This window comes from Scomber japonicus, chromosome 7 (assembly GCF_027409825.1).
Source record: "Scomber japonicus isolate fScoJap1 chromosome 7, fScoJap1.pri, whole genome shotgun sequence".
NCBI classification, from domain to species: domain Eukaryota; kingdom Metazoa; phylum Chordata; class Actinopteri; order Scombriformes; family Scombridae; genus Scomber; species Scomber japonicus.
Window position 1 is genome coordinate 18925372 of NC_070584.1, and position 20509 is coordinate 18945880.

Consider the following 20509-nt stretch of genomic DNA (forward strand, 5'->3'; position numbering starts at 1 on the left):
AAAGGTGAAACTAATCAATCAAGCGGCACTGGCACCATAATCCATTACACTCAACATTATTGAAATACATTCAAATTAAAAGTCTATTTCCAGGGCGTCTGCTGGAACATGTAATGGGCACCATTCATAGCACTGAGTGTCAATACTGTGATTATCACAAATAAGCTCAAAGCAATTTACTCTTCTGTATTAACAGAGAAATGGCTTAGAAGGCGGAAGCATGCCCAACATTAGACCATCTGATCATTTAAATCTATTTTTGATTGTTGGAGATATGAAACCCCAGCTCAGATATCATTAATTGCTTGTCCACCCTTTTTCAGTCAACATAATGCTTTTCCCTCTTCCTCTCGGCCACGTGATCCATTGAATTTGAGATGTAATTTACATGATTGGCAAGACATCTTATTGTCATTTATGAGACATCAGACATAAAACGTTTAAGGAGGAAGCTTTAAAGGTCGTGCCAGTAATTTCATCAGCTAAATTTACTGCAGATAGATTTCAGGGCTTTCTTCTAAGAATGAAACAATGGCGCTGCACTGTCATACTCTCTTGTTGCACTAAACTACCACTTTGAGATTAGATGTTAAATTGAAAAAAGTTATTATATTACTATTCTGATCATTTATATTTTCTAAACCATCATACTTAGGAAGGTTTATTTAGGTTTGCTGCAAAATACAGGGATTACTTGCCTTTATTCACAGTATTTTATGATCAATATTTGAATATGAAGTTTCACAATTGGTTATTCAAACCAAATATGCAGACCTGCAATGTGTATTTACAAATTGTCAGCCAACAAATCAGTGATGTGTGCTGGTGCTGCTGGCCATGGGTGAAAAAAACCCATTTGATACGAATCAAAAACGTGCAATTGATTCCAAGAAATGTATTCTCATTTTAATAAAATGAAATCAGATTAGATCTCACAACACTTCATTCATGCTATATTGAAACTGACCTGCAGTTCAGTAGACATTAAATTATGCACCATACTGTATATTACTCTGTCTTTCTTTCTCACATGTTTCATCGCTCTAGGTCTGAGTATAACTGCATTTGAGAATATAATTCAGATGATTATTCATTAATAAAAACAAGTGATCTGAACTAAAAGCATTTCATAAACAAGGGACAATATATGTAATTGTTAACACTTGTTGATTCATTCCTAAGGATATATATCTTCCCCATACTGTTTCTGTAGTCTTTCATTTGGGAAAATAACTGGAACGTACATTGTGGTGTCTTAGCCAGTTATTTGACTAAGACGAAGCACTATACAAATAGGACAATGATACCACAAAGGCAATACAAGTAATATGACAAAGGTTACACACATACATGAAAAAAAAAGTTATTGGAAATGTGTGCTCACTCACAGTTCCTGGGACCCTGTGGGACCACTTGGCCAGGATTAGCATGACAAGGTTCCTCTGCATAGGCCCTTCTGAATCTTAATGAGGAACTATAGTGCAACAGAGACATTCATAATATATTTCATATCTTGTCTTCTTAGTCTCATTTCACCTTCGCCACCAGCAAGGAAACTCTGAATCAATATTCAACTGCAATGCACACATGTACTCAAGGTTACAACTTATCAATTATAAACACAGTACTGGGCCCATTGCCTGCTTTATGGATCCCATTTATGTCCCACTGTGAATGATTGTGGTTCCCAGACAAGGTGTTATGATGAGACACAGCTCACTCTCACTCCATAGATCTTGATGCCTTAATAATTATAAGATATAAAATTGAATGCATATTTTTGCATACAGATTCCATGGATTATTACAATTTACAAATGAACACAGACTGTTAAATGTTTTCAGTTGTACATTATACTAGCATGCAATGGTGTGTTCCTCATGGAAATTAAAAGACTTCTGAGCTTGAAATAATTTATGATTTGTTCCTAGAGCATACAGTATGAGAAGGTTTTACATAATATCAATTCCCTTTTATATAACTAAAGCATTGACAAGATGTACTGTAGACAGCAGGGAGAGTCTGAAGTCCTTCCCTGGCGCTTTAAACTCAGAAAGTGACTGTCAAAGGGCCCTTTTTTACATTTCTGAGGTCAAACCAAATGTGTTTTTCAGGTAGGCAACTGCTGGTGGTCAGTACGCTATTCATATAACCTTCATATAATTCTGTAACACATTTATTTTATAAAATAAGAATGTTTAAGTTTAACCTGCTCTTATAATCTTTATAAACTCCAAGTTATTTTGAGAGGAGGGAGTGACTGCTGATGGATACACAGCAATTACTGAAGCTTTGATTTGTCAGTTACAGGACAATCACTCTTGCATCTCATCCATCCTGCAGGTAGCACAATAACATCTTGCCATGAGTAAAACAAGTAACTGATTTTTGTGTTGAGAGGTTTTTTTCAAATGTAGATATTTGAGATTGCTGCCCTGCTCTAATCTGAGAGCTTAAGTGTGGTTTGTCATATCTCGGAACCAGGGGTGATTTTAGACCTTTTTAGGGGTGGTCTAGCACCCCTAAATTTGATCTCAGCACCCCTAAAAATGAATAAATTACTATTGTATTTTTAAAAATACTTAGAGGGCATTGTTAAATTATCATTAGGAGCTGAGCCCCCCTAAAGGTCTGATCCTACAATTGCCCCTGCTCGGAACTTATTACAATAACAACAGTGCTTCAAGTGTAAAAGATAGAAACAGTTACCCTACAGCAAATACTGTAGGTGAGCAGCCATTAAGTTGTTACATAGTCCTTCACTTCTTGCTGAATGATGAATAGAGATGTTGATGCTGTGTGAATACAGCAGTATAATGGATTAATTTGCATGAGCCTCAGCGTACACTAGGTGTAGTGTGAGTGTGAGTTATCTATATTGGCCTGCAGAAGCTTGTACACGGCAGGAGATCCCATAGTTATTGCCTGAGGCTTCCCTCCAGCGAGTGCCAATGAGTTTATCTGATGAATGTTAGATTTTCTGATGAGATGGAGTCTCTCTGTTGTGAAGAACTTGACCTAAGAAGTAAAAAAATGCTCTGTGCCTGTTTATTGTAAAACAATATGATAGCTAATAGCATTACATAATAGAATTGTGTTATACTTTTTTATTAAACACATTTGCAGCTGGATATTTTTGGTGTTGTATGTATAATAATATAATATATAATAATAAGGTATGGAGTTTAAATAATTTAAATTATAAGTCTGACTTATTATTAGATTTAGTATTTAAAATGTTGCAGATCTCTAAATGATCTCAATATTTTCAGTTTGGTTCCTGTCAGACAGTAGAAAGATTAACATCCTCATGTATCTCAATTACATATTAGCCACAAGATGAAAATGTGTCCATCTTACAAGATATAAATGATCTGTCCTCCTGTTTGGTGGAAACCAGAACCTCCATTAGCTCTGTATAATTTGAGAAAGAAAAGTAATCAATGTCTTTTGTTTTTTGTGCTACAGCAGCTAAGGGTTTTAACATTTAGTGAGCCAACAGCTCAGATCTCATTGAGTACTGAGATGAAAGGACTTGCACTAAGGGCAAAGCATGACACAGAAGCTCTTTGAAAAATGTAAGAGTCAGAAGATCAATAGGTGACATCCCGATGCGATGTGTATTATTTTGCAGAAGAATAGATATTTATTTTTCTAAGCTAGACAGGTGGAGTAACATTCATAATTACTTTTACATGGATAAGCAAATAATTCATCAAACCTCATAAAACCCCACCTACATTACATACTTTTCCCCCTATACAGTACCTTACTGTGGCCCATTGTCTAGTGTTATTATAGTTTGAAATATTCCAAACCCGTTTTAAATGATCTCTAGTCCTCCTAAATCAAGCATTTTAACACTTATAGCTGTCTAGAGGTTCATATTTTTTGCAATTTTTTTTTTCTTTTTCTTGAGTATTTGTTGAGTACCAACAGAGTTCCCAAAGTGCTTACAGTGCCATTGTTTTTAGTCTTGTATGGTCGACTCATACTGTCACTTCAAAAGTCTAAATGCATAACATGCAAGGGTCTATCCATTAATCTCAATGGCTATTTCAAGATCCAACCATCTTCATATTTTTGTTAGAATATTTTTTATTCTGATTACAAGGGCTTTTGCAGGTCTCACCTTCAAACCCAGTCATAAGAATTAGCTGTTCCCCCTTGAGGTAAATTGGAACTGTATACTGGCACGGAATGGTTTATTTCATCTTTTTTTTCTGAGCCAGTCGCTCTCATCCTTTTTTCATTTGAAATCCTGCATCTGGTAATTTCATAATTATGGGAGGGGATTATAATGAAGGCAGCTGGAGCTGCAGGTTAATTGGATTTTTCACCTCGACGGGACCGGATCTAAGTCGCCCATGGGCCGCAAATCTGCACATTTGAAGTTGGGGACAGGACAAAAGAGGCTGGGGGAAGAAAAGAGTGTGCAGTTAAAGGGTCCCCTTTGACTTCAAGAGTTTGGGAAGTTACTTTTGCACTGCCAGTCACTGCTTGTGGCTTGAGAGGTTTTCCTTTGCTTGTACACAATCACTTTCATCCACATTGATAATATAATTGGCACTGTGTTTTTCGTTCACAGGAGTTACTGCAGCAGTTGCCATTGCAGTGGCTATTGATAACATCACAGAAATCCTTGAGGATTTGAAATTGAACTTTTTAAAATTTACTTTGAGTAAATACATGAATAAACTTGAAAAATGTCATAGTCCACTACATTTCTGAATAAAATATTAAAATATTTTAGCTTATAAAAAATATATATATACACATACATTTTATTTGTTATGGTAGGGATATGGGATTAAAAAGTCACATAAGTAATTATGATCTGTAATTAAAGTTGATGGAGCTCGTCATAGCTGATCCTAAACAGATGATCAGTTAATTAAATGTTTATCAAATCTCTGTGTGACCAAAATACCAAGCGCTTCTAAGAAAGGTCTCATTGCTTTCTGCCTCCAAGAGAGGACACAGAAACATGTGGGAGATTTCTAGTGCATTTTGGAATTTTGGAAAAAATATATTTACATATTTATAAAAGATTTTCATCAAAATCTCTTTCATGCAGTTGCATCATGTCCTATGGAGATTCCTTGGATCTTGAATATTACCTCTGACTCGACAATCACAGATATCCATGTTTGGTCACACATTAGTCTCATTCCACTGTTTAGTCAATAACACATCCATCTTTAGCAGTTTTCACCCCGATTCTGCTGACAGTATTCTCTACCTCTGTTTCCAGGGGCCGACTCTCTCCTCTGTGGGAGCAACCAAGCTCTCAGCCCCTCGGCTCCTGGCCTACTTCTGAATCAATGTTTGACAAAGGGCGAGTCTCTCCCTGAGCAAAAGATGGGGAATTAGAAAGGCTCTTGCATCGTGAGAAGGCCACACGCAAAGCTAGAGGGTGCACATTCCCCGTCACAGACAAATAGCCAATGCAAGATCATATTTCCCTGCCCTTAATAATGAAAATAAACTTGCTTACCAGCAAAGTTTATCCATGTCTAAGGTCACTGTGCTAGGATAAACAAACTGCAGTTAGGGAGAGGGGTGAAGAAAGGTTTGGCAATTACTTGTTTGTCTGCATTTGAACAGCATGGCCACCTTTTCTTCATGTGAAACATTCTGCTGCTAATGTTCACTTTATTTTACAGTTTAGTCTCACACTAAACAGTGCCTTTTTTATTTCAGATAAGCAGAAAATGTTGGTGATCAATGTTCACAATAACAATGAACAAAGACGGACTTATTAGGATGAGAGAACTTTGGTGTCCATTCATATACATATATGTGTGTGTATATAATTGTTATATACACATATATATGTATATATATAGTGTGTGTATAAATATATATATATATACACACACATATAAGTGTGTGTGTATACATTTATATATATATATATATATATACTGTACATACATAAAAATGTGTGTGTGTGTGTGTGTGTGTATAAGTGGAATCAGACTGTTCAGGCCAAGGATTGGCTCTTTATAATTGCTTTTGTTAAAATTGTCTAATAGCATATTTCTAATACTAATTTTATTTTTTGCACAAAAAAAACATTGTTTATCAGAGCTTTCGAGGCTCTCATACACAGATAAAAATGTGCTGCCTTTTTACGAGGCAAGATGGAAATAAGTATGATTTTTCCTCATTATAATGCATGTCATTATGTCTGCCATTTCAACAGTCAACAGTCTCCTCAACGCTTGATTCCAAACTGACACTCAAGGGGTCCGTACAAGAGATCACAAAAAAGAACATCATTCTTCTATGACACGTTGTAGCCTCACATAATTGCACAAAATGTCACATAATTGTGGATAAAGTCAAAACAACACGCAGCCCACACAGCATTATGTGCACTGGCTCTGACATAAAGTGCATTTTTGCTAAGTTCTGAGTCATTTCCTTCAATGCCAAATGGTAAACAGTGCAATTTCCAGATACCCTGCTGCGAGCTGTCACTTTGCCTCAACTGGTGTTATATTAAAATGCTTCGTAAATTAGCATTACCTGAGGCATAAAGCGTACAGGACTGTGGGCTTCAGCAGCAGCAGACATTAATTAGAGCAAGTGTGTGTCATAGTCGGACATATTATGTATAATATATTTCTACAACCACAGCCAAGTGTAACATTGACCCCTTGTTAGCTCTGCAGACATGTTTCCACTCCCACACAGCATTAAAAGCCAACATCTTACAAGATAACTAGTGCTCTTTTATGATGCCAAAACTAGTGCTCATTCAATAATATACTAAGTGGACAATACTGTAAACCAGTGTCATTTTCGAACCTTTATTAGTGTTACAACCACACAGAGGAACATTTACAATGCAATTTTCCTACCTGAGTTTCTCATCTTTGAATCACATGGAAAGATTTGGCTTCTCTAACACATACGGTGAAATGAGCTCTCTCTACACTGCAGTGATTGAAGAAAAAGCAGAACAAAAAAGCAAATAAATCCCATAGAAAACAAATTCACCAAATTACCTTTCAAGGTGCTAGGGACTTACTTTATAACCTGAGTCAAAAGTGTATTTTGTCCATACCAAAACAATTAAAGCGTTTTTTCTCAAATAGTACCAAAAACACAAACCATTAAAAAGCAACTGGCATTTGACAAAAAATCTCACATTTATTTTATTTGTTAAACAAGTGTTGAACTTTACATCAGTCTTAAGTGATGAGCCCCTTGGTAACATGTTTACATAAAAAACATGAGCTACAGTACAGCATGTATACCAGTGCTGGAAAATATTCACACATTTCCCATTTATTTTTTGGAAAGATTTTAATAAATAAAATGTCCAAACCCAGGCGGAAGAACTACATTTATGATAGAAACTTTATTGTCAAAAGTTGGTTTAATTTCAGTTGCATTTGCCCATCGCCCTGACCCTGCCATGACTGTTAAAAAGATCTATTTCATTCAGAATTACACAAAAAAACTGTGCAATGCATAAATCACTTTAACTGGGTTTTTGCATTCCCATTCTACTAAGTAATGCCACTGTGGCAAAATCAAATAAACATATATCTATGGGCGATATCAATGGAACTCATTAAGCAAAAACACTGTTCACAGGTGGAAAATGTGATAATTAATCTTTGTAATTTGTTGAATCCTCCTTTCTTTTCATGAGCCTTTACGTTCAAACTAACTACCATGAATGAAGTGCTGGAACCATAAACACACTGTATAACATATGTGCAACTTCTACACAATAGTCTCTCAAACGTTAAATTTTGCAATTAAAAGGTTTCTTCATATTTACGGTTTCCCATGAATTTTTATTTTACACTAGCAATACAACAAAATATATATTTTAGCCATTTTCCTTGACAACAGTTCAATGTACAGTTGAGAAAATATAAGGCCAGGGGCTTGATTGCTAGTGGTTATACAATCCAAACTTCATGGTGATGGAGAGTGACCAGGACCTTATATTCCTTTTCAAACAGTCTGCACAGGAACATTTTACAAATGGAGTCCATGTCCTGGTCTAGGGGTATTGTTTTGTTCACAATAAAAAAAAAAAAAACAGGCTTCAACAAGGATGCCGGGGAGTGTATGTACAACCTTTTGACTGGGAAATGCTGATCTGATGTAGCCAGTAATGTTTCTTTTTTTTTTTGTCTTTTTTTAAAATTATTTTCGTACCTTAAATTTTTCTCAATTATTCAACAGCAGCAGCACATTTAAATACATAGTTGGCTTGTCTCTTAAAATTGAAATTTGACTCTGCATTTTATGTACAGTCTCATTAAAACATCGCACTGCCATTGCTGTGCACCAAGTCTGTTGGTCCGTGGGGAAGGTAGGAGGCGTGGCATGTTTGGGGGTAAAGGAGATGGCAATGCAGATGGGGGAGGGGAGGTTTGTAAATGGCTAGTGTGTATGACGGGGCTTCTAGGCTCTCTTTAAAAATAAAACAAAGACTTCCTTTCCTTTCACTAGTGTGTCCTCCAAGAGGTCAGGGCTGCAAAAGAGCAGGAAGAGGTTTGGGATGATTTAAATACAATTAAAGGCTTGTGACTAACTGCATCTGTCCTTCCCGCACATCGCCTTCAGGGATGCAGCCCTCTTTAGTAATAGGAATAATGTAACCATCACTGTTCCCTCGGCCTATCTGGTAATAGGCCTGGAGCTGATGGCCAGCTCCTAAGTTAGGCATGCTCTTGTAGTAAACGTCCTCATTCTCGCTCCTCTTGGAGGGGGACAGGTCCTCCACCACATCAGGGCTGCTCTCGGGCAATGGAGAGTCCCTCAGATTAGGCATACTAGTGTACAAGGAGTCTCTGTTTGGTGACTGCAGACTATCGTCGGGGTTGGTGGGTGTCAGCTGGCTGACAAAGGTATCAACTCCCCCATCGGTCCTCACTTTCTTCTGGGGTGCGTACAGAAGCGAGTGAGTCCGCTGGGGGATGAGCGGTGCCTCTAGCTCCTGCTGATGATGCAGCTCGAGGCCCACTGTGTCACCCATGTGCACCAAAGACGAAGCGTCTGCTACGATAGCGTCATCTTCACTGCTGCTGCCACCTACCACTGTCACCTTGGGCGGAGCCCGCTCCGCGTGGTGGTGATGATGGTGGTACTGTGGCGGCTGCTGGTGGTGGGGCTGATGATGTAAACTGGGGTGCTGCTGCTGTTGCTGTTGGTGGCTTTTGTTACAGGCACGCAGGTTGTTGTGTACTAGCTCAGAGATGATCATTTTCTCGAAGGCAGCATCGTCCAGACTGAGGCCACAGTCTACTACCTGCACACTGTCGCCAAAGTCCCCATTGCGGAGCGAGTAGCTATTGTTAAAGTTACCATTTAGCGGTAGAGTATCCATTGCACTTGTATCCCTGACCGCATTGTTCAGTGAGTGCCCTGAAAAGAGAAGAGAATGTGAGGGGATTTCACATTAGTCAACACAGAACCGTTCCAAAAAAAAAAAAAAAGTTTAATGCTGTTTAGGATGCAGTTTCTCATAGTAAACTCAAGTCAAATTAAGCCATGCCGTAAATCTGTTAGTTAGGCACAATCATTAACATACAATGTATAGGCATGCATTATTTGCAATGAGAAATCATTTTACTTTCTCAGATATATACATTTTGACTTTCTCTTATAAGTAATTGCTTTGATATAAGCAGAACATTGTGCATTTTAGTCTGCCACATAAGTGACAAAGCAATGAAAAAGATCCCAAACAACATTAAGAAACAAACTAAAACAGTAATCACCATCACAACACACCGGGCAAAAGTAGATGTCCACAAGTATGAAGCCACAAACGGGCAAGCTACAACACTTACAGGTTTTCTAGCAACTAATAGGTTGGATGTGCCAAGGGAAAGAAAAGGACAGATATGGGAAAAGATGACATACACAGAAAGGGAAAGTAGTCATGTATCAACATGGGACAGCCATCTTTGTTCTCACTACAAGGGGAGCCCACAAGCAGCACTCCACCATCACCACACACAGCAGGTGAAAAGACTCACTTTAGACAACTCACATCATGTCTGTCTGCTCAGGCTATCTGGTCTAAGAGCAGCTGATGTACAAAAGAAAGTAAAATGATTTATTGTAACATGAAGAAGAATCACTCAAAAGAACAACAAAACATAAAGTAAAAGTCTTAACTGCAACTTAGCAAGAGCAAGGGTTCAGCAAATGAAATAAACAAGCATTAAACAGCTTTTACTTTAATTAATTAAATGCCAACAGATTTCTTTCTTTTATGTTGGTACACTTTCTGCCCATTAATTGGCAGCTTGTGTAGCCAAAGCTGGCAAAGGTCAGAGTTTGCCCGCAGCCCAGCACTTGGCATCCGTCACAGTGACAGTTCCCAGTGAGACCCCGGTCACTAGCAGAACAGCTCAAGAATAACACAGCCGCTGCAGAGGTCAGATGCAGTCATGTTAGGAATTTCTCAAAGCATGGAGGTCATGGAAAGCAGCAGCAAAAAGGATATATATTAGTTATTCTATGATTGAGAGAGGAGATAAATGAAAAATGTGCTCCGTTATGGCTAACATGCTTCAACCGAAATTAGGATGAAGACTAATAGGGAGATTTTATCTTTGTCCAAAACAAATGGAGTGTCCGTGATCGTGTTAAAAGGTGAAATTTTAGAGAGTTTATTGGGGAGAAATGACAAGAGACAGAAAATAAGAGAACATAGGAAAATTAAACAGCTGCTACCATGACATCTGTGTGTTTATGCCTGCTAGGAGGCAATTTAGTGTCCAGACGTGTTGTCTGGAAAGGTGTGAGGGGAACACTACTGGACACTGAGACTGCTGAATGCCACAGGAGGACAGACGTTTTTTAGGAGAAAAGAGAAGAAAAAGAAAACAAAGAAAACAAAAGGAAACCTATCTGATAAATGCTCCTTTCTGCCAGTAAAGAGCAACACATTTTTTGGTCAGTTAAAATCACAAATTATGCAGAAGAGAGAGAAGCAGAGTAATGGGCGTTTGCGATAAATCTGTTAGATCTTAAAGATTGTGTCAAATGATTGGAGAAATCTTTTATTTCTTTTGAGATTTAAATTTGGGGAGATAATTTTGTGAACCACTTGCTCACTGAGTGTGTGTTAATGGCCTAAAGTAAACCAGTGATTGTGCCAGGGTTTTGGTTGTTTTTAATAAGCATGCTGAAAAAAATTTACATTTGATAGGCAAAGTTAAGTTTTACTCCCATACTTGTCTCTCTGTAGGTCACTAGAGGGAAGCACAAGGAAAAAAGCACAAAACATGACAAAAGATGCCATTTCAGATTTAAAATAGAATAGTACACATCATCACAGCACAGTCTTTACAATGCGATCTATGCTTAAATACTATGTGCAACTGAGATATAGTGATTTTTAAAAGTTTGTATGGTCAAGGCTGTTACCAAATATACATGTATCTATACGCAGGCAATTTAATTCAAAAACTGCATTAAGTACATAGATTTTCATTTTTCAGTTTAAGATATTTTAAGGGGGTAGTTCTCTCTAAAAGACATACAAAAATAAGAAATCACTTGATAAACTCATAAATCTCAATAATCATGCAGTTTATACTACAACTTCATGTCTGCACTGTTGTTTACATTAACTCAAGGCAGAACAGGCAGTATCTCATTCCCATCTTAATCATTATGTCCCGTTCAGAGTTTGGATAAGAGAAATATGAGAACACAGAGGGTGGATTGTGACGAACCACAAAAATCTGTGTTCTACATGAAAACGTGCACATTTTCACACACAGTATGCACTGTATCAAGCATTTGGGAGACAATGATTCAGAGAGTAATGCGATACTGGAGAACTTCCTGTCTTTCATTTGGCCTGCTACACACTCTGAAGAGACAAAAGAGGGAGAGAAAGAAACGCGGCAAAAAGAGAAGAAAAGGAGCCCGAATGCTGGTGAAAGTATTAAGTAAGCACACCTGGCGAGTTAAACACTGGAGCCGTGGGGGTGTTACATACGACTGTCTCAGCCAGTAAGGTGTTATAAGGGTTGTTAGTGCCTTGTGGTCGAAGAAGAGGATTTGTTAGTAGATAATTCCCGGTCATTCCTGGAGTGGCAAGACAGAAGAAGAGCAGATAAGTTTGGCGCACGGTAAATGAAAGTGTCATGATAAAAGGAAATTAAGGAAATTTTCAGAAAGTTTTTGTGATGAGGCATGTGGTGTCATCAAGGGTGTCTGCCAGGATCTGAAACTACTACTCCTGCTTGAGACAAAATACTTCTTCTCAATTCTAGATAGCAGATTTTTCAGCTTTTAAGTTCATTTGTTGTGCATGTTGCAGGTCATATAGAAACTACCAATTTTTCAACCCAGTGCGCTCATTATTGCATCCTATCATCGTCATATTTTCCATATCATTTTGAGCAAATACAATTTTTCCATTGATTGTGAATTGTTTTACTGTTTGGACCAGGTGCAAATATAAAATCTCCCCTGTGACAAAGAGTAGAACCCTTCCCAGTTTAAATATCAAAATCTTTATTTAGACTCAAAATTGGCCATTTACTCCCAAACATTATCTTCCTTTCAGTGTTTTTGTGTTTTAGGGATCTGAGGTATTTCCAATGCCATTTATCACCTGTGTTAAATGCCATCTGTCATGTTGGGAAGTCTCCAGGGATGTTTTTAATGACAGGGAAGTACTTCCAGGAGATAGAGCCCTCCTTTAGTGCACTGACTCTCTAGGGTAACTAAGCTACTACACCCCGGAGTGATCAATACCCAACCTTTACATTAACTTCTCCGGGAAATAGTACTGTAGGAAGAAATGTCTTACTTTTATATTGCTACTGATGTATCAGCGAGTCAAAATGTGCTTCAAACTCCTAGGTGTAATGTTTTACCTTGTGGGAAGTGGCAGCGAAAAAAGCAAGAGAAGGCAAAGAGCAGCAGAGGCAGGAGTCAGAGGAGGGGAGAGGAGGGGGTGAAGTTAAACTACCCTGGTGTAAACCCTCTTCTCCCTCGCATGCTTGGAAAGCCATTTCAGAGGCAGCAGAAAGCCTAACAACACACTAAGCACTCCAGGTCAGCCAGAGTTGAACATCATCTTCTCATCATCATATTTGTGCTCGAGCTAAATAATAAATGATAGTTTTTTTCCCCCTCTCTACCTCATAAATTCCCCTGTAAAGTAACAGCCTAATATGCCAGGCAACAAATGGCCTCTCTGCGTGTTAAGATTTTCCTAAAATAAAACTTTTTCTCCCCCCCTTTTTTTTGTTTTGCCTATATTTCCCCTGAGTCTGGGTATGAACTTTGGACAGCCAGCACTTAAATAAAAAACGTACTAGCCTTGCCCCAATTTGAGACTGACGTTACCGGCCAGAATGACAGCATACAGAGTATTTGAGGACGGATTTTTGTAATCCTTCGCTGGCAGAACAGGGAGACTCGACTAAAGGCCTAGATCTTTTTTTCCTTCTTCTTTTTTTTATTTTAGCTGCACTGCTCTCTCTTTTCAAGCTGAAGGCATTTTTTATGATTACCAGAGTAGGATCCTGTATGATTGTGTGAGATCATTGGTACTTGAAGGAGGTATTTTTAGCTGGATGATGAAATGTGTGCATAGGTGTGCATGTGGAGAGAAATGAGGTGTGAACTGACCTTGGTTAAGGGTTGAGGTGCTGTTGATGTCACCTGAGATAAAGGAGGACTCAGATTGCTTTCTTACGGTGTCATTCCACATTCTCCTGATACGACTCTGTCAGGTCAACAAGGGACAGTCATTAGGACTTTAAACAAGCCCGCTCACCTTTCAGATCAACTTTCATTTATTTTCTGTGTACTATCACTCCTCACATACCTTTTAATATGCAGTGAAGCAAGGGCAGAACTAATGCCTATTTTCACTTTATGTGACAAATTCTATTTGACTCAATTTTTGAATGACTTCAGCGTCAGTCATTAATCTCTAGAGTAAAGTGTGACAGGGATGATTCTGTTTAGGTACAGTACATCTAAAGGTATTTTCTCATAAGGTATATGAGCATTTAATAAGAAATAAAAAAAACATGTTTTGTTTTTGCAAATTTGGCTTTCTCCACAGTAAAATGTGCTTGCTCTTTAAATAGTGCAGTACAAATTCTCATGCACATGACGTTAGTGAGAAAAAAAGATAAAGCAAGTGCTAAAGGGGGCAGAACAGAAGAAAGGTACTCATGCAGTACAGCAGATGCTGCTTGTAAAATGTGGCATAATGTTTGTCTCTTGATCTACCTCTGAAGCTAAAATGCATAATGTGCATTTCTCGGTACAATAGCTACATGCTCATGATGAAAGTACATTCTCCTGAGAAATTGTTGAAACTTTGGGGTTCATAACAGTAAAAATGAGCTGTATGATGAGTGTGTTTGTGCAGGGAATGCTGTGCTCTTCTCTCCTTTGATGATGAGTCTTTGACAGTATGAAGTTGCTGCTCTACCTGTGTACCAGAGGAGTAGCGTGCGCTGGTCCGTGTGGTCGAAGTCTTTGCAGAACCATGTGAGCTCTCAGTTGGCAGCCCTCCGCAGCAGTACGTGTGGCGGAAGCACTTGCTGTACTCTTTGCGGACCTGCGTGAGCAAACAGCCGAGTGTTTACATACAATGTTGACTTTACATATGACTTAGCTGAGATCTTCATGCAAGCAGTGTTTGTTTAGGACGTGGCGCTCTGTGAATTCTACATGTCGGTGCGACGGTTCGGCCCTGGCTGTTCACCTTGAAAAGAAAATCACTGCCTTTGAGCTCTGCAGATAATAAGAAACTTACTTTTTTCTGGAGAAGGCAATGGAAGATGAAGATAAACATTCCTTGGAAGGTGTTGAAAATGGTGAAGAGGTACGCCATGACAATCGAGGCTTCATTGATGAAGAAGAGACCAAAGGACCATGTCAGACCCAGCAGACACAGCAGAGCAAAGGCACCCATGACCCAGGATCTAAAGGACAGCGAAAACAAACACAAGCAGAGGACAAATCCAGCATGAGAGGGGTTCACTGATCTGAGAAAATAATGAATGGGATTTGCAAATCACCAACACTATGAAAGACTAGGGGAAAGCTGTAAACCAGGTGAGAAGAAGAATAAATGACATAAAACATCCTAAAAAACCCTCCACACACATACACTCTTAAAACTCAAATGTGGTTCCTGCCTTCAAACAGGCAAGAAGGAAGCAAAACCTTGATCTTGTTTTCTGTAAATAACTTTTTATGTGTTAGAACATACAGTACAGCAAACTCAGCAGACACAGCATGTCAAAAAATACAAGCTATCTGCATTACATATACGATTATCTGCCTGAACCATATACTATTTTTAAAAGGCCTTACACTGAAATGTTTATCTAGTGGATGTTTTATCAGAAGTGGAGAACTAAGCAGATGTTTAAAGAGTTCAAGGAAAAGGGAGATCACCCGCCTCATGTGTGAAGGTCCTGTGGAGCCTTCAGACACCGACAGCGGTCACAGTTCAAAGCTCAAACACACAACAACACCAACACTGGATTTCAAGATGATGGACACGGTGACAGTGAACAGTCACAAGGACAGTGGATGTGTAGCTTTGAAGCAGCAGTTTGGGAGAGGGTAAAAAAATGAAAATGGAAGGAAGAAAGAAAGAAAGAAAGAAAGAAAGGAAGAAAGACAGGAATAAACGAGGAAAGAGAATAAACTACAAGCTGAAGAGTTCTGGGCAACATGTCCTTACTTGATAAACCGTTTATTATCTTCATAGCTAGAGAGCATGATAAGCAGGAAAAGAGAAACACAATTAGATCAGAGCGCACAACAGCGGGGGTTAGTCGGCATTTGAGTAAGATATCATAAACTTTGATCCAAGGGAAATCAAGGGGTGCAATGAAATTAACAAGGACTGCATCTAACAAGGACTTGAGAGTTGTATGTTTTGCTGTTGATGACAGTTACAAAATACTGTGTAGAGCACATTGTCTGTGGTTGAATTTGCATTTAAATGCGTGGGTGGTGTTGTGTGGGTAAAATTATCTGAGGTGTATAGTAAAAGCTTACCCAGGCAAATCTGTATTATAGTAGCCATCACAAACGCGATAATTACTGGTGTGGATCGCAGAACAGAGAGAGGAGGAGAATGATAGGAGAAGAGAAAGGAGAGGGTGCGTGTTAACTTTGCTTTTACATGCAACATGCAATGACATAGGCACTATACTGACTTTCAGAGACTTTGGCACAAAAAAACAAAGAAAATAGATCACAAAGAAACAGCTATTAATACACAGCATAATTCTACTGTATAAACACGCTTAAGAGAAAGTGTTTCAAGTACAAACGCACACCAATCTGAGTGCCACCCTGTTCAGTAAATGTGCTGTGTTGTGGTTTCCTTGATAAGGGAGTAGTCCATCTCAAATAAACCAAGACTTCTGAATAGGCCCTTTTCTGACTATTCTTCCTTATTGCAGTTTTACCACAGTGCTGTCATGTTGCACATATTCATTAAGGAAAAAAGAAAAATAACAAACACTGGATAAAAATAGGACAACCACCGCTCTTACACAGAGTTCAAGTTAAAATACATAACGTAATGGTGCAAAGTGACATGAAGCTGTGCTACTCAGAGCGACAAAACCATATAACCTAAAATGGAAGAATTCCCTGAAATTCAGCCTGCAGTAAACAGCAATAAATATTGCTTTCACAGAAGTGCAAAAAACAAAACAATTAGTGCTTCAAAAAACATTGCTTTCCTTCCCAAAGCAAAACACATCATAAATGTTGAGGAAAGCCTAAACTAGGAGGGGATAGCAGGGTGGGGTGGTGGGGGTTGTGTTAGGAAGGTTTTTTTTTTCTTGGATTAGAAGCTTGGATCTTTCAAGAAAAAAAGGGTCCAACATGTTCCAGCGGCAAACACACATGGCAGCTTTTCCACTCTACCCCACCCTACCAGAGCTACCAGTGCATAGTTAAGTTGCAGCCTTAGAGTGATGTGTGTCATGCCAGTGCAATTCTGTGGCTAGTGGTTTGGAGCAAAACAACAAGGGACACAAAGTCAGTGTAGTCGTCATTACAGCAAAGACACGCCAAAAGTCTAATTCAAACACTGTGTAAATGTGTAAAATTGAAATCTCAAAATGAATTCCTCTGGTAAATGTTCCATCTGGATATTTTCTTTAAATCATCCAGAAAAAGAAGAAAGAAATTATTTTTACATTCTAATGTTACTTGCTAGTCAAGCACTGACATTTGGCTCGGAGGTAAGAGAGGTAATGCATTTTTTCCTGAAACATTATTAAGCTAAAAAAAAAAGAAAGAATCATTACCTCAAGAGTAAAAGAGTCTTAGTTTTCCTGGGGGTAGTGGCAGAATAGCACCAGTGTTATATTGCTGATAAGCAAGATGCGGGTGTTCAGCATATTATGCTTTACTTACTTTATATTCTCCAGTCGGCTAGAGTCTGGTTTCAGGGTGGTAGAGTGCTTCACCATTTTGTACATTGTGATGACCAGGAAGATGAGATTGAGCTGTCAAAACAGAGTAATGAAAGTGTTAATACATTAAGATGTAGGACTCAGGATATAGTAGACAGAGAAAAAGAAGTGTTAATTTGTCTATAAGTATTAAAAGAGGAGAGCCTTAAAATCTCTGCATGTCCACAGACTAATCCAATAAACATCTATCATCCCAGCCGGGCTGAGTTAAAATTTAGTGTCATTCTATATCAATGAGAGCATGGAAATGCATTAAAATCCATCACAGTGGGGGAAAAAAAGAAGCAGCCACACAGCAGCAGTCTGGCGTAGTCAGAAGGGGATGAAAAGTAGCAAAAGGAATAAGAGACCTTCTTGTTGTCCAAAACAACTGCATATCATTTTATGCACATAGTGAAATATTATGAGGTGTAACCAGCTACAAAAGGCTTGAGGGAACATGGTATATTTTGTTCGATTCTTGTGTGTGGACAGATGAAGAGAGAGAGAAAGAGAAAGCAAGACAAAGAGGGAGGAGAGAGAGAGAGAGAGAGAGAGAGAGAGAGAGAGAGAGAGAGAGAGAGAGAGAGAGAGAGAGAGAGAGAGAGAGAGAGAGAGAGAGAGAGAGAGAGAGAGAGAGAGAGAGAGAGAGACAGAGACAGAGACAGAGACAGAGAGATATGGCGCTTGCTTGTTTTAATGTATAAAATCTTAAGGGAGCCAGTGGCACATATCAGGTTGAGACAAGGATACTCTGTGCTGTGTTCCAGAGCGTATTATTTAGTACCTTAAAAATCAATACCGTGATTTAAAGACACAAAGGCTGGATAGGCCAGCAAGGAGCCGCTCCAAATAATTTACTTCAAAAACATTTATTCTGGGGCAAACTAGTCCCTGACACAGCATGTACATGCACTCACAGCAGATGAACCAGACTGTGTTTGTACTGCAAGCCAGGCATGTATAAATAATGTCAAGGAATACCTGAGAAAGAAAAACTGAAATGTGTGTCTCCAATAGTGCATATCTAAGGTTCAGACAAAATACAAAAATACAGCAGACAAATATGTGTAAGCTACTGTATCATTTATGTGGATAACCACAAAATATACATTGATATAAACACTTTTGCAAATACACAACACACACTTTCTAAAGAGTGCATTTCATTGTTACTATGCTATCATTAGAACAAAACAAAACAAAAAACATTGGCAAGAGAAAAATGGAGACGCATTGCCAGTATGAGGGCATGAAATAAATGAATGACCTTTGTGAGCTGGACTCAGACCATGGCCATTCACTCTTGAACAGACATTTTCTGTGTTCTGGTGCACGCTGCTATCAAAAGATTGCCTGTGATCAATACATCACCCCTCCACATGCAATCAACTCATGGAGCTGCACACAATAACGGAGGCAGTAAAGGAGGAGGGACGACTGGAAAAAAAGAGAGAAAAAAAATCCTGAATCGTGAACCTTCTTTTATATCACAGACGGCACTGAAACTATGTTTTGTTTCGCAGCTATCAGCCATTATTTCTATCAGCTGCCTGCATGAGTCAGACAGTGGGGGAGGAGGGAGGGGGCAGGAGGGACAGGACTTTTGAAAAACCCTTTCACACAGCCTGGAGTGGTGACATGGATCCAATGAGACAGAGGAGAGGGACACAGTATTTTAAAGTAATCTAGCAGCACAGCACATGTTCCCACCCCCACCGACATGCTTTCGCAGCCCTTCCCGGGGGATCCCTGTTGCTAGAACGGAGCTGCCATGCCTCTATCCTTCACTCTGTCTCTGAATCATCACTGCAAGCCATGCAGAAGCACCTCGCCACACTGGGACTGAGGAGAAAGCTTTTTCTGAAGTGGACTGTGTGTGTACACACTGAACTCCAAATGAACTGCTGGGGATAAAATATTAAAGGTGCAGATGGAGCTGTCCAGATGATAAGAACTGCTCACGACGTGTCATGATCCAAGAGGCCTTGTGTTGAAGCTATCTCAAGCATACTAATGGCTCCCCCCTCCACTCATTACTTCCATGTTCCCCTTTCATGGAGCTAATACCCCCTGTACCCAGAGACAGGGCAACCTCTGCCTAAGAACAAGGATCTAAATGCCTTCCATCGGCTTTTGTTTTCAGGCTGGTATTTAGGGCTTGTTTAAACCAGGAGAAAAAAAGAAAAGAAAAAAAAAACAGCAAAAGCACAAAAAAGTAAAAGAAGAAACAAAAGGAAGAAAAAGCATGACCACCCTGGGTCAAAACCAATGTTACTTGGCACAAACATGGTTTGGGTGGTGAGTGGGGATCCAGACATGAGCCAAGGCAACGCTGTTTTCTCTCCTTTCTCTTGCCCGTGTGCCTTTTCTCCTCTCCCTCTTGACAAGGACAAAGCCAATTTGTAGAGAACCAGGGTCACGGATGGTGTAGACAAATCTTGCTCCTGCATGCTCCCCTGAGATGCCCCTTTCCACAGTACTTTGTCTTTTTGAGTCAATTGTTGCACAGAATCACAGAAGCAGTGTGTGCTACCCGAGTCTGTGCTGCAAAACCTCATTCCTGTCATACATTAGCTCTGCTACAATACATTAGCTCCTCACAGGGTCATGATTCTATCTCTCCGGTCATCACCACCGGGATCCTGATCATCATTTCCACAGCATACGCATTTTTCATGCAAATCATTATGGAAGCAACACACGACTGGAAAACAATGAGGGCTCAATTTAGGGAAAGGAAACATATTCCTGTGTGGCTGACAGAGCATTTGCTGAGACAGGGAGAAATGCACACTTGTTTTAATACAATGTTAGCTTTTCCTCAATTATAAGCTCATACATTCAAAGCGGGAGCTGAGAGAGAAAAATCAATGAAAACAAAAAGAGAGAAACAGGCATTTTACAATTTACTCAAAGACATTTCCAGCAACATACTTTTGCAAGGTCTTCTGTGCACTTCCTCCTCCATTTTTAAACGCAACATTGAGTAGCAATGTCTCTCTTTGAGAAAACTGTGAAGTGTAGTCCAGTGAGCAGATTTGCTTTTT

General features: G+C 39.1%; 1 protein-coding gene across 1 annotated transcript in view; it reads right to left on the reverse strand.

Annotated features, from left to right (window-relative positions):
- Window positions 1-6822: 6822 nt before the first annotated feature.
- The window catches only part of adgrl2a (adhesion G protein-coupled receptor L2a), a 72666-nt gene continuing 58979 nt past the window's right edge, over window positions 6823-20509 (reverse strand). Inside the window, exons 16-22 of the mRNA XM_053321934.1 lie at window positions 17422-17513; window positions 14786-14954; window positions 14459-14587; window positions 13642-13738; window positions 11956-12084; window positions 11223-11240; window positions 6823-9399 (exon numbers count right to left, since the gene is read on the reverse strand). Of these exons, the coding sequence (XP_053177909.1) occupies window positions 8549-9399; window positions 11223-11240; window positions 11956-12084; window positions 13642-13738; window positions 14459-14587; window positions 14786-14954; window positions 17422-17513 (1485 nt within the window). The 3' untranslated portion in view covers window positions 6823-8548. The remainder of the gene's footprint in view (window positions 9400-11222; window positions 11241-11955; window positions 12085-13641; window positions 13739-14458; window positions 14588-14785; window positions 14955-17421; window positions 17514-20509) is intronic.